Source organism: Pezoporus occidentalis, unplaced genomic scaffold, assembly GCF_034315485.1.
Source record: "Pezoporus occidentalis ecotype Australia unplaced genomic scaffold, CSIRO_AGI_Poc_V1 ctg219, whole genome shotgun sequence".
NCBI lineage: Eukaryota > Metazoa > Chordata > Aves > Psittaciformes > Psittacidae > Pezoporus > Pezoporus occidentalis.
Window position 1 is genome coordinate 423,975 of NW_026914062.1, and position 13,271 is coordinate 437,245.

Below are 13,271 nucleotides of genomic sequence, written 5' to 3' on the forward strand. Positions count from 1 at the left end.
CCACCATTGGCATCCTGGAAGCTGTATTTTGAAGGAAACCCCCAGCCTTTACCCTGATGATGGAAGCTTTCTGTTCCAGTTTCAACACTCCCCAGTTATGCTGATGTCCAGCTCTTAAATACCCAAATGGACATTGATTGAGACATGGTTGTCATCTTTCTCCATGCAGATGGGCATTGGTCCTGACTGTTAACTCAAAAGCTAAACTACAAGCCAGAAAACCTTATCCTGCAGAGTTTTGCATTCAGTGCACTGAACTGTTGGGTGGGCAGAGGCTGTCCATGGCCTTCATGGGTTGAAGGAGTGCAGCACTGACCTGAAGTCAAGACATGCAGGGACTCAGCATCTCAGTGACTGAACTGGTTACACTGAACACAATCTGTGAAGAACTGGTGTGAAGTTTACAATTGATGAGGGTGCATTTGGGAACCTTTGGGTCTGGTTTTGCATCTGGTGGTGAACTGGAAACGTGTCATCCAAACCGGGAGCTGAGAAGTTGTTTTAGGACTCGTTTCATTTCAAGGAAGCATGTGACCTTTCTCTCTTTTAGAATTAGAAGAATCTCCCTTAACTGTGAAGAGTGACATGGCTACTATTGTCAAGGTGATGCAGCTACCAGACTCAGGCCTTGAAATTCGGGACAGGATGTGGTTGAAAATTACCATCTCCAATGCAGTGATAGGTAAGCAGCTCAAAGGGATGCTGGGGGGGGGGAAGAAATCAGTGGGGTTTAGGAAGTAGGCTGAAGGGGCTATCTTTAGATGAACTTCTTTTTGCCTGTCTGTGACCTCTTATATGCCCTTGACTTAGGATTTGTGAGCAGCTCTTAAGCAAGACAGAAGAGAACTAACAGGTCATGTTTGAGCCTGGACAGCCAAAGCTACTGCATGCTCCAGGCAGCCACACAGCCCTAATAAGGCATCTTAATTAAATTACCACAGGTCTGCCTTTGATTCTCTTTGCCCTGTGACCTGAAGTGCTGCCATTTAGCCTGGGTTGTAGTTACCCTTTGCTGAGAAAGAGGAAAATCCAGGTCTTTGGAGGAAGATGACTCTCCGGTCACTTTTGTTCAGTAAATCCTGTGTCATTTTCATTACTGCAGCTCAGAAGGGGTTGAACAATGAAACTGTAGCATTTTCTGTGTGCTTATTTGGTGTCACTGTTAATGTGGTGTTCAAATGGATGTGAGATGATTCTTTGCTTGCTTTATTGATGTTTGGTGTAACTACTTCAGCACTCAGGCTGAGTCTTTGATCTTTTAAGCTCTTTGCAACAAGATTGCTGCCTGTTCATGTTTTTATTCAGTCCTAGGGGTCTATGTGATAATGTGAACATTAGAAACCCATAAAGCTCGATTTGCCTCTGCTGATCCTGGGTCTCCTCTTCGTCTTCCCATTTTAGGAGCAGATGTGGTTGACTGGCTTTACACACACGTGGAAGGCTTCAAAGACCGACGAGAGGCACGCAAATATGCCAGCAGCATGTTAAAACACGGCTACCTCAGGCACACTGTGAACAAAATCACCTTCTCAGAACAGTGCTATTATGTCTTTGGAGACCTCTGTGGCAGTAAGTTCCTTGTCTGTAAAGGGCAAAGAGGTGTGTGTGGTCTGCTCATAGGATGCACAGAGAGGGAATCCACAAGTGGGTGTTCTGAAGCTACAGGACAAGAGGACCACTTGGAAGAGGATGAACTTAGCAAACAGGGCATTGCACTGAGGCTCAAGAAAGCAGGATTTATTTCTGGTGATGCCACAGACTTCCTGCTTGTCAGTCAGACTCCATTTCCAAGCTGTAAAACGGGGATGATTCCTCATGTTGGAAATGCTGGAAAGGTACCTTGGTACCAGTGGTAGATACTAATGTCTGGCAGTTTTTTGAGTGACCCCTGGGGGCTGAATCCCTCTGGTCCCTGTTGATGCTGTTAATGTGCAGGAGCCAGCTGCTGGGTAAGGACAGAGCCTTCACCTTTTCTCTCTTTTCCAGATATGGCTGCACTGAACCTTAACAATGGTTCCAGCGGAGCCTCGGATCAGGATACCCTTGCTCCACTTCCACATCCTGCTGCTCCCTGGCCATTAGGCCAAGGATACCCCTATCAGTATCCTCTGCCCCCTCCGTGTTTTCCGCCAGCGTACCAAGACCCAGGCTTTAGCTATGGAAGCGGCAGTGCAGGGAGCCAGCAAAGTGAAGGTAAGCTGATTCATCTGGGATTTATTCCTACAGCTGTCATTACCCCTAACCATTTGCTTGAGGTCCTTTGTGCTGTCTGTGCTCCTGTCTTGTGGATTTGTGTGCTACCTGCATGGATTCTGTGTATGTGATGGAGTGAGTTAGCCTTTCAGCTCTGTATTGAAACCGCCAGCGATGCTTTAAGCGAGTCAGCAGAACAGAATAGGATGGAAAAGATGCTGGTTATAGTTGTGCTGGAATTCTGAACCCCATGCAAAATGCCTGTGGGAACTAGAGCCAAGCTGGTAGCATGGGTATCTGTGCTTTTCCTACCCAACAGCACCACATGTTAAACTACTGCTTGGGTAATGCTGATCAGGCCAACATTAATGACTCAGTTGTCCACCCTGTTAAAACAGGTAAACTGTTGCCCCCCTTTTAGAGGTCAGAGCCATTGCTAACGGTGGGGCACTTGATGTTGCTAGAAATTAGGCCATTTTGTTGCTGATGGAGCAGGGATTAGAACCAAGGGGCTCTTTGCTTTCACGTCAGTGCTCAGTACAAAAGGAAAATCACTCCCTTTTCTTGTGTGAGACAAGCATGAGGTGGCCAGCAGATGGTTTACAGGGCTGAAACACTGCTCACAGGGAGGAGAGTCTCTTTTGTAATACATGACAGGGCAAAAAAGGTAATACTGCATGGATTAAAAACCTGACCTCCTCCTTTCCTGCCCTAGGATAACTTTGGGTTCATTTTAAACCTCGCTAAATAAAAATGATGTGGTTTTTGTCTGTACAGATGGTCTGGGGGGGTTTAAAATCATCTCCAGAGTTTGCTTTTGGAAATGCTGCCATTAAAGCAAGGGTGAGGATTCTCTGTGTTTTTGTGGTGAACATCCAGTAATTTGGATGCAGCTTCTTCTTGTTAACCACAGCCGGTTAGGGGCTGCAAAACAGTTCCCTAACAGGAACTTTTAGGCCTATTGAGCCCACCTTATCTCAGACTAAGAAGTGTCTGTGAGGAAGCTCACAGGGGTATCCAAAGCTTTCAGATCTGCAAGCTGCTTGTACTGGGAAGACTGTGATGATGTGTTTCTGAGGGATCATGAGATCTCTGCTGCTGGAATAGGAAAGGTTTGGTATTTCATCCATGCAACCTGTGTTACTGGCCAAAGAGAGCCTTGTGAAAGGCACCAAGGTGTTCAGTTTTGAAGGGTTTCAACACTTGTTCTTCTTTGGAAACTACACTTCTGTGTTGTTTCTTGTCTGTAACTGTTATTCCCTTGTTTTGTCCTGAGCAAGCGTTAGACTGAAGGATTCATAGAGGAATGGCTGACTCTAGGGGATTGGTAAGCTTCAAATGCCTCCATAACAATGAATTCACAGCATGATCATTTAGATTCTTGTGACCCAAATGTTTAGCTGTATTTTTTTTTCTTATTTATTCTTTATTTTTCCCTTTTTACTTGTCTTGGACCCTCAACCTGTCTCAATACAATAGTCCAATAGCGTGGCATTAGCCTGTCAACCTGTCTGGCCCCTGTGTGACTGTGCTGCAGCAGCTGCAGAGGGAATGGCATCAGGTACCTCATCTGTCAGTGAGATGGGAATATCCCATCACCACTCTCCTCACTGCCCTTCATACAATGAATAAATGAATAATCCCAGCTCCTGATTTATTAGTGATGTTGTCCGTATGGATTGCATTTATCTATGAGTGCCCTTCCACTGCTCCATATACTGAAAGGCACTTGAGCACTGCCCAGGTGTCTCAGGCAGGTATTAAGAGTACTGGGACATGAGACTGCATTGGGCACTCTCAATACAGAGTGTTAGAATTGGGTTTCTTCTGGACTCTCTCTTCTATGTGCAATGTTAGATCATAGCTGAATGCATCTGGTGAACAAGAGCCCTGCTCCAGAGCCCACTGGATGTCATATGTTTTGAGATTAACACAGTGTTTGGCAACAGAACGCATCAGGAGACAAAGATAGAGGCTATATTTGCTGTGGAAGGGTTAAGCTGTCCATTTTCTTCCACTGTGAACATGTGCCACACTGAGCTTACAGAGATCCTTCTTGGAGGTGATCTCTGTGTTGTTCTTTGGAGCAAGGCTGTACCAGTTGACCTGCTAACAGGTAGTTTCTCCTCTCTTCATTGTTAGTACGAGATTGTTATGAGACATTTGAAATGACAGCTCAGGGAGCACCTTACCTCTTCAGAAAGCTCACCTTAATGAATCTTGGTAGTGGAGGCAGCTGAATCCATATTAAGATCTCCAATGAAGCCAACAGAAGTCATACTTTGCTAAGGTAGATTGGACCAGATGATCCTTGAGGTCCCTTCCAACCTGGATTATATGATTTGACAGGACATCAGTTAACCGCAGGTGGTCTGTCCCTGCTGTGACCAAGGATGATAGAGAAGGCAAATGAGTTTCTTTTTGGGGAGCTTTTGCCCATAGAAGGTACCAGAGACAGTTACAACTACACTGACCCTCGTTGGCTTGAGTCAAAACCCAAATGCCTGCTTCTCCTTTCTGTTTCTGCTCCTCCCCTCCCTGCAGTCAGTGGGGAGGCAGCAGAGCAGATGGCTTTCAGTTCTGGTTCTGGGCTAGCTGCTGCTTTCACTGTGCAAGCTCTGAGGTGTCTACGTGTACCTGTGCATGGCACAACCTTGTCAGCTTTGTTCTACCAGCTGTCATTGCTGAATCCCCTAAGCCACCAGCAGCACGTTCGGACCTGGTTTTGTCATCACTGTTGCCATCACGATGCTCGTACCCGCATCGGTTGATGCAGGAGCCGCCAGCGAACGTGAGCTAATTCCTCCTTTTCCATGTATCCCTTCTCACCCGGGGCCTTTAGGAAGCAAAAGCAGCGGCTCGAACCGAAGCACCAGCGAGACCAGCAGGAGGGCTCTTGGCAGGGACAAGGACCGCAAGTCCAACGGCAGCGGCAGCGAGTCCGACCACACCGCCCGCAGCGGCGCCAGCGGCGTGCGGCGCGAGCGGCCCCTCAGCCAGCTCAGCCACCGGAGCCACGGCTCTGCCACCCACAGCGAGAGAAGCCACCACTCCTATGGGCCTCCAGGAGTGCCACCCCTCTACAACCTCCCCAAGCTGGGCTCCAAAGTCTATGGGACAAGCGGTCCCCCCGGAGGGCCCCCCGTAAGGGAACTGAGCTCCGTGCCTCCGGAGCTGACGGGGAGCCGGCAGTCCTTCCAGAAGGCTATGGGCAACCCTTGTGAATTCTTTGTTGACATCATGTGAGAGGAAGTGCCTTCAGACTCTGCTTGGGGAAGGGCTTGTTTGGGGTGGGGTGGGGGGGATTGTTTTGGGGCTGGGTGGGCAATCTGGTCATTGTCGAACGCGTGATGGAAGGACCTTGGCTGTCTTGCATGTCGCCCCTTCCTGGGTTGCAGTTGTGTTGCAGAAACATCAGCAAACCACACAAAATCCCCACCAAAAGGAACAACAGCAACAACAGTATCTCCTGGGATTGCTAAATACCAGCAAATCGATGGCATCTGTTCTTCATCCTGGGTTTGTTTCCCCCCCCTCCTCCTTGTTTTTGGTTGTGAATGGCTGGTGTATATTCACATCTTAATGAGCTTTGGTAATTGTGGCACCTACTTCAATGCAATTAGTGTATCTTTTGGGCTGATTCAAGGACTCTTCTTTCCCATGACTTCTAAATTTCCAGTAATGCATAGGAGCACTTTTATTTTTCCCTGCTTTTTCCTCTTACAAGGCAAAAACTGACCGCTGGCTGGTATCTGTGATACTGCCTTGTCATGCTCGCTCTTGGATGCACATCAGCACTCTACGCAGCCGTGGCACCCGCAAGACAACACGTGCTTGGAAAGGAGCAGGCTCAAACCGATTCCTAGCCGAAGGCAAAGTTGTGGCTACCTTCTTCTGCTCACTAGGGAGTATAAATCGATCTTCCTTTGGTTTTCTTTGGGGTTGTTTTAGATACTCTTATCAAGGGAGTGCTGGAGTCTTGCTACTGTATGTGTTCATTGTGCAGAACTTGTAAAGTTATCTCATTGAGTATCCTGATAGTGACTTTGTAGCTGCAGTCTGGGCATTTCAGACACATCCCTGCTGACAGATGTGCCTGTTTCTTCTGGTCATATTATGCACTTGCTTACAGGTTGTAGAAGTTGTTTCCACACCAACAGGACAATTGCAGCTACACGATTCTCAGTGTAGCTGCAGCTTTTCCCTTTTGAAGGCAGACATTTATCCCACTCTAGCAGAGATGCAGGTAAATCCTGGCTCCCACTGGGACATGGCTATTCATTTTGATCACCTCTTTTTCTCCTCTTCGTTTCTGAGCAGTATCTATCCTTCTCTTTTTGTTTGACGTAGGAACCTGGAGATGTCTAATCCCGATGGCAGTGTTACCCAAGGGATGGGGGCTATAGATGTTAGCAGTGAGGTGAGAGGGTGTTTTGAGAACAGTTCATAAATGGTACAATGAATGAACCTTTATACCTGACACAGAGTGAGCCCCATGCTAAAGCTCCTGCTGGGAAGCTCTGACTTAAGCAGCTGCTGTTGTATATCCCCATTACTCTGTTTTTCACTCTAAGGCTATGGATGCTTGATAAAGGATGTTCAGGAGCTTTCACTGATGTTTAAGAAGCCTTTCTCAAGTATCTGGATGAGGGCATGGTGAGAGCACACCCACACTGTTCCAGTGGCTCATCTAATGGGAACTGTGTGTTAAGCTGCACTTAGTGGCATTTGACCATGGGGCCGTGCCTCAGTTAAATCCTCTTTTGTGAGATACCTGCTTCTGGCAGGTTTTAGGGCAGGTGCTTTTAATTCAGTCTTTACTGTATATGAGCCTTTTCTTCGCTGGTAAGAAGCTTCTTTTTGTTCTGTTCCATGCTTTATGGGTAGTGTGACTATCCGATGTGCATGTCAGAAGAGAACGTGTCTCTCTCACTATGTACATGGAGCTTTCATACATGGAGGTTTTCACCCTTCACTCTTCCACCTGTCCATTTTGTATGTTACGTTTTTCACTGCTTCTTTCCTTACTACAGGTCTGTGTGTAAACCCATCCCTTTTACAGGAGTCAGAGTAACAGTTTCACATGTCTCTGGAGACTGATGTCTGACTTCCAGAGGGATCTAGGCGTTTGGGAAGCTGTTGGCACTCAGGCCGGGTACTGCGGTTACTTCTAAACGAGCTGAGTGGTTTGGGGGCAGTTTGCTTTACAAAAGCTACATCATGTTCCTGAAACTGGTGCTAACGCAGACTGCAGAGGTGGTGGTGGCTTCTTCAAAAGAATGACGCTACCTAAAGCTTGACTGGGCAACAGGATCCTTCTTTTCCCTTCCTCCTCCCAGTAACACAGCAAAGATGCTGACTGCACTCAGTAAGTTGTTCGGACAGATTGACACTTAAAGCAATGGAATAAATCAGGGTGAAAGAGTCCTGTAATGTGCTGTGTCTCCAGGAGGCACTGTTAAGGAGTCTGTGACTTTACTGACAATCACTTGTGGTTCTACTCTTAAATGAATTTCAACTTCTCTCATCTCTTCTATATTAGGATGTTTCTGGCCCACTTTGTCTTCAGGCAGAACTTCCAGGGCTGGAGGAAAAGTGTCATTCTTTAGTAAGCTATTTCCAGAAGGGATTAAAGCTGGGGGCTGAGCTTTCACCCATGGAAGAAACCTATTTAATTTTCTTATGTCTTTGCAAGAGTTTACACACCTCCTGGGGTTTTATTTGTCTTCTTCTTGTTATGCTGTTGGCAGAATCTCTTCTGTGTCTTGCTGGTCTATGCTGCTACGTTGAAACGACTGTGTTATATACCTGTGTGTTTGTGGGTAACTCTGGGATGAGGCTGACAGTCCCTAACATAGGTGTGGGAAAGCTGAGGACATCAGGCTGCTAAATCCAGCCTGGAATAGCTTCACCCACAAGCAGGAATCCATTTCAGGCAAATGCTGGGTGCTCTGAATGTACTGACAGATGTGCTGGTTGGGTAATACTGTATAGTGTGTAGAACCCGCCATTTACAGAGAGCAGTAGGAGTATGTAAATGACCCTCCTGTGAACAGTGCAATACAGAATGGCCACTGTGTGTAAAACAGAAGCTTGATTTCCCTGCCCTGTAGTGTATAGTGGAGAGGCTGGTTTGAGTGAATGGAAGGTTAGGCCTGAACCATTGCTAGCTCTTAATGTTCAGAAGTGAACGGAGACAGGAGATATCCCAAATCCCACCCTTGGCTTTCGATGCATGTGCACGTGTCTTTGCAACAAGGGGGCTTAACTGTGCAAGTTTCTCCTATTGGGTACAGTACTACCTATAGAAGAAAGTGCCACTGATGCCCATGAAGCTACTCACAACAGGAAGCACTGAGCCAGGTGGAAGGGAGTTAGAGGGCTGGCATCCTGCAGAACCGTTTCTCTCACCAGGACCTAAAACTTTACTCTTTTAATGTCAAGTAACTGGCGCTGGCTGGGCACTAGAATTTGACCTGTGCCTTCTAACCACAGTGAGGAGTTGTGGGTTTGCTGTACAGGGCACTGAAAGAGCATCAAAACAGGAGCCTTAAATAGTTGCCATTCTTGTTCTGGAAGCGAGACCCTTGACACCTGCCTGTGCTCTGCATGTGTTGATGCCAATAACTTCACAAGGACTAACAGGTATGTTTGGAAGATCATAGAAGAGGGTGAGAAAACACTTTGGGGTGATGTCTCCTGTCCAGAGGAGGTAGTGCTATAGGGGTAGTGGTACCCACCCAGTGTATTAACTCTGAGGAGTAAGGTGTTTTGGCAAATAGTCTTAAAAGCACTGCAATTGTCTTTTACCTCCTGTTAATAAATCTACTTCTCCAAGGTAAGAATCCCCTGGACACTTTATCCAAAGGTCTATTGGATGGCAAGCAATGATGCACAGACATTGACTTTTGCTGTTATTTTTGTTCTGTTGAAATGGGCAGTCCCATCTGGAGACTTGACAGCTCATGAGTTGATGTAATTGTTTTTGGTTTGCATTTAACTGGATTGTAATGAGATTGACTTAAAATTATTAATTCTAATCAGTGATTAGAAATCCATGTAAAGAATTTTCTGTACAGTAGAGGAACAAAGTTACCTGATTTTAAATACTGAAACCCCAGACTATTGCCTATTCTAGAATTGGTTCTACTCAAAGAGTGACCTCTTATTAGCATGGACTGCACTGTTCCTGTTAAATGTCTATTGCATAATTGAATTCTTTTTTGTAGATATTGTATTAAAACCCAAGTGTCTGTATAGTTAATATATAGCTGCTTATGTGTAAATGCTATTTTAAACACTAAAAAGCTTTTAATTTTATGTGATAACCACAGTGTATGTCTTCAGTTCTTTGCACTACTGCATTATCTTTTATACCAGAATGATGAAATACTGGTTGAATCTTGCTCTTTTTTCCCTGCCACACTGAAGCTTCACAGGAGATGATGCTCAGGAGCTACCAACTGGGAGTTCTGGGATTCCAGGGTACTTTGGAAGTGCTTCCAGTTCAAAGCATGACAGGAACCCGATCAGTGTTCATCACTAAACCAGGTCACAGATGATTGAAGCGCAGAGGCCTGGCTCTTCCATTTAGGTTAAATGCCATGTGGCACAAGGCCCTGCCGTTCATCAGAGCTGTAGCTCTGAGCTAATGACTAATACACTGGCACAGAACTTGTGCTTTCCTCTTGAATTGCCCTTCTTAATATTGAGCTTCTCCCTCTCACAGCTTGGCAGGGGTAGGTGTACAGGAAAGGCTGGAGGAAGTCTGTGGAAGTAAAAGGATACATCCTGTTACAAAGACCATGAGCTGGAACATGTTTTCCTGCCTGCAGACCCAGGAGATGAATCTGCTGGTAGAGCCCATCAGTGTATTCAGCTGTTCCATGTGAATATTCCCTTCTTGTGGACTGTGCACATGCACTCCAGCAGAGACAAGCTAGGATCATTAGGACACCACTTTGCAGACTAACTGGTAAGCCTTAAATCAGTGTATTTGTCACGCAACATAAGGACAAAGTCTGAGTGGTTCATGCACAAAGAACACCTTGATGAGGCACGTTCCCTCTTCTTAGCTGGTAGAGATCAAACAGCAAAGGGAGGGACAAAGCAGCAGTTATTATGGAAGCACCCACTATAAATGGTGCAGTTCTGCAGCAGATTTATAGCAAGAGCCTATGAGAAAGCCTTAAGAATTCCCCATCTTCTCCTTCTGAAACCATATTTATTTACATAGGGTACAAAAAGTTCTAGCCAGCATTTTCCCAGGTAATATGAAATGATCAGAGTTTTGGACATGTTCTTTTACTGAGGCTAATGGACTCCAGCTGAGCTGGTTTGAATTGTCTGCAGGTGTCTCCAACTGATTGAGTACTTTAATCAGCTGCTTTGCCCTTCCTTCCCCTTCCACCTAAAGGAAAACTCAGTCTGTGGTGGCTGTAGCTCTGCTGCCAGAAAGAAGCAATAGAGCTAAATAGGGCATTTTTCCTTCTCTATTTCTGGAATGATGAGCCAAAGCTACTTAATGCTTCTCTGCTATGAAATCACAGCACTGGAATGAGGAGAACTGCTGAGATCCTGAGGTGCAACAATGTGCTCATGAAGACTTGCTGCAGTCTCCAGAAACAAGGATTTCCAGTCTTGAGGTGAGATTTTTGCTGGTTTGAATGAATCTGAGCACTGTTTTTGTTAAATATCTCATGTTTTTCCTCAAGTATATCAGGAGAGTTTTATCTTCAGGTGGCCACAAAACTGCCTGCAGTGCTCTGCAGTGCACCACAAAGCTCTTCACTTAACAAAGAGAATATTCCCTGGTTTGGATGAATTTGCAGATTCCTTAATGGAGCTGAATTGATGAGTAAACTTCCAATACAATGTAGTGCACAGATGGAAAAGCTTCAATGTATGGAATAAAAGAGCAGTAGAGTTGCTTGTCAAAGTGAGTGGGGAAGATAAAAGATCTCAGTGATGTGACCTGATTATTGCCTTGCTGCTGTTGGGTAGCAACGTGGAATAATGGTGCAGCTTCTCCATTTTCTCTTTGCATGGTTTGCATGGAATAAGGGTTGTTTAAAGGATAAAAAGTTACTGTGAAGAGCCTTTTGCTAAGATATTTCTGGTTTCACTTGGAGGAAGCACTTGGCTGGTTGCTTCATTTCAGTATCACACAATGAGCTTCTTAACAACTGCGTTGGAGCCTAATTGTGCTTTGAAAGAATAAGTATGGTGGTATTGGTTAAAAAGTGTTGGATCAGGTTGTATCCTTTACTTTTGAACTGAAGGAGAGATGTCATCATTCCTCTCAGTATGATTAAAGATAAATCCTCTCCTGTATTGCATCTGCACTGTTAGGAAAAGTAAAGGTTGAGCGCTGGCTGCCACTTTCTTGACATGAAGAGGCACTACATGGCTAATATTTAATAACTGTTGGCTGATAGTTGGTAGCACAGTGTACCTGATGAGCCACCTCCTATTGCACTAGTACTTGTGGTTTATAAGTAGACATTGAGACAATGCTGATTGGTACTGTGATGCTGTGTGATCCAACAGACCCTCTCCTCTTTTCTTACTTGATCTCTGCCAAAGCTCTGGGCTGGCTGGTTTCTCTCCAGCCTTTTGGAAGGGCAGAGGTGTGTAATAAATGTGTATTCATGTGTATTACACTAAAGAGAAGGTTATAATAAGGATCAAAACTGGTGAACATCTTCGTTGGCTCTGGAAACACCTAAGACAAAAGGGAAGGTGCTGCTGCTGGGCTTTGTTAGGCAGGGATAAAGATCCTGCAGTCGTGAAGGTGAGCAGAGCAGGCCCAGGCCATCAGCTCCATCACCTGTGCACACAGCTGCATCACATAGGCTCTAATGAGTCCTAATAAATGCTTTGCAAGACCTAGAAAATGTGGACAAGTAAAGCAAAGGCACGGCAGCTGTGAGGCTGACAAGTGCTTTGTGATGACTCTTCTTTGAGGAATAAGTGATTGATTGATTTTGGGGAATGCCCCCCTGGGTAAGCGCTGCTCCTCTGTGCTGATCTTTGTGTGGTTTTAGAGAGGGGAGGAACTTTGTGCCCTGCCTTTGGATAGTGTGCTTTGCACTCTTCGTTTCCGTGCCTCTCGTCCTCATTTCCATGCTCTTTGCAAACGCATGTTCATGAAGCACCAGTGGGTGAAGTGCAATTTGACTGGGTGCTGTACTCTTCATCTCGTGCGTGCAGCTGCCTGTGCGGAGCAGCGCGGCTCCTGTGCCTGTTGTGACAAAGCAGTCAAGGAAACACAAAAAGAAGTTGTTTTCCATGGAAAATGTGACACAGATTTGAGCATTGAGTTTGGCAAGTGCAGCTTTTTGTGTCATGGCAGAGATATCAAACCGGACTTCATACTGGAAGAGGTGAATGATGATAATGATTTATATTACTCTATCTAAGCTTGTACAGCATAATTTAGGTGACAAACATCCCAGTTTTACTGGGATTCTGGCCTGAATAACTACAGTTGTTCTGAGTTGGAATGAAACTGTGAAATCTCTTGAGAAATACAGGTTCCATCTTGTGCTTTGTTTCAATAGGCAGTGACGTGTAAGGACCAGTGAATATGCTGCAGCGGGGTAGTGATGATATCATGAGCTAGATGAGCAGTGGTTATCATCAGAAGCTTTGCTTGGCCTTTCCATCTTAAAACCAGAGAGGCTCCTTGGTCTGAACATGGTTTTTTCCCTGTACCTCAGTTTGTGCAGGACACATCCGTTTCTTTGTGTCCTCTCCTATGTTCTTAGCTTCCCATGTACCTTTCCAGGTATCCTCTAAACCTCAGTCCAAATAAGCAGAACTTCCTCAGTACCATACTGTGAAGGTGTGACCCCACTGTTTAAATAGCAGCAAGAGGGCAGCCCAGAGGATCAGTGTCCTGTCACAGCATCTCATTTACAGGGACAGTGGGGACGGCTGTATCAGGGATCCTGGTAGCCACTAGAACCAGTTTCACAGCCCATTTGCATTGACTGTAGGGTAAAAAAGAGACCCAGAGCTGTTAGGATGTCATTGACTCCATATTTAATAAGGTGGGTGCACAGACGCACTAGATA

At 45.6% G+C, this 13,271-nt stretch overlaps 1 protein-coding gene across 3 annotated transcripts in view; it reads left to right on the plus strand.

Moving 5' to 3' along the window:
* DVL1 (dishevelled segment polarity protein 1) overlaps positions 1-9,521 on the plus strand; it is a 69,905-nt gene extending 60,384 nt beyond the window's left edge. For 2 of the 3 annotated variants that reach the window (XM_062620058.1, XM_062620059.1), the window contains exons 12-15: positions 551-682; positions 1,402-1,569; positions 1,987-2,193; positions 5,036-9,521. In XM_062620058.1, coding sequence (XP_062476042.1) covers positions 551-682; positions 1,402-1,569; positions 1,987-2,193; positions 5,036-5,439 — 911 coding nt within the window. In that variant the 3' untranslated portion in view covers positions 5,440-9,521. Of the gene's footprint in view, positions 1-550; positions 683-1,401; positions 1,570-1,986; positions 2,194-3,473; positions 3,521-5,035 lie in introns of all 3 variants that reach the window. The other variant, XM_062620061.1, reaches the window with a different exon arrangement.
* Positions 9,522-13,271: the final 3,750 nt, after the last annotated feature.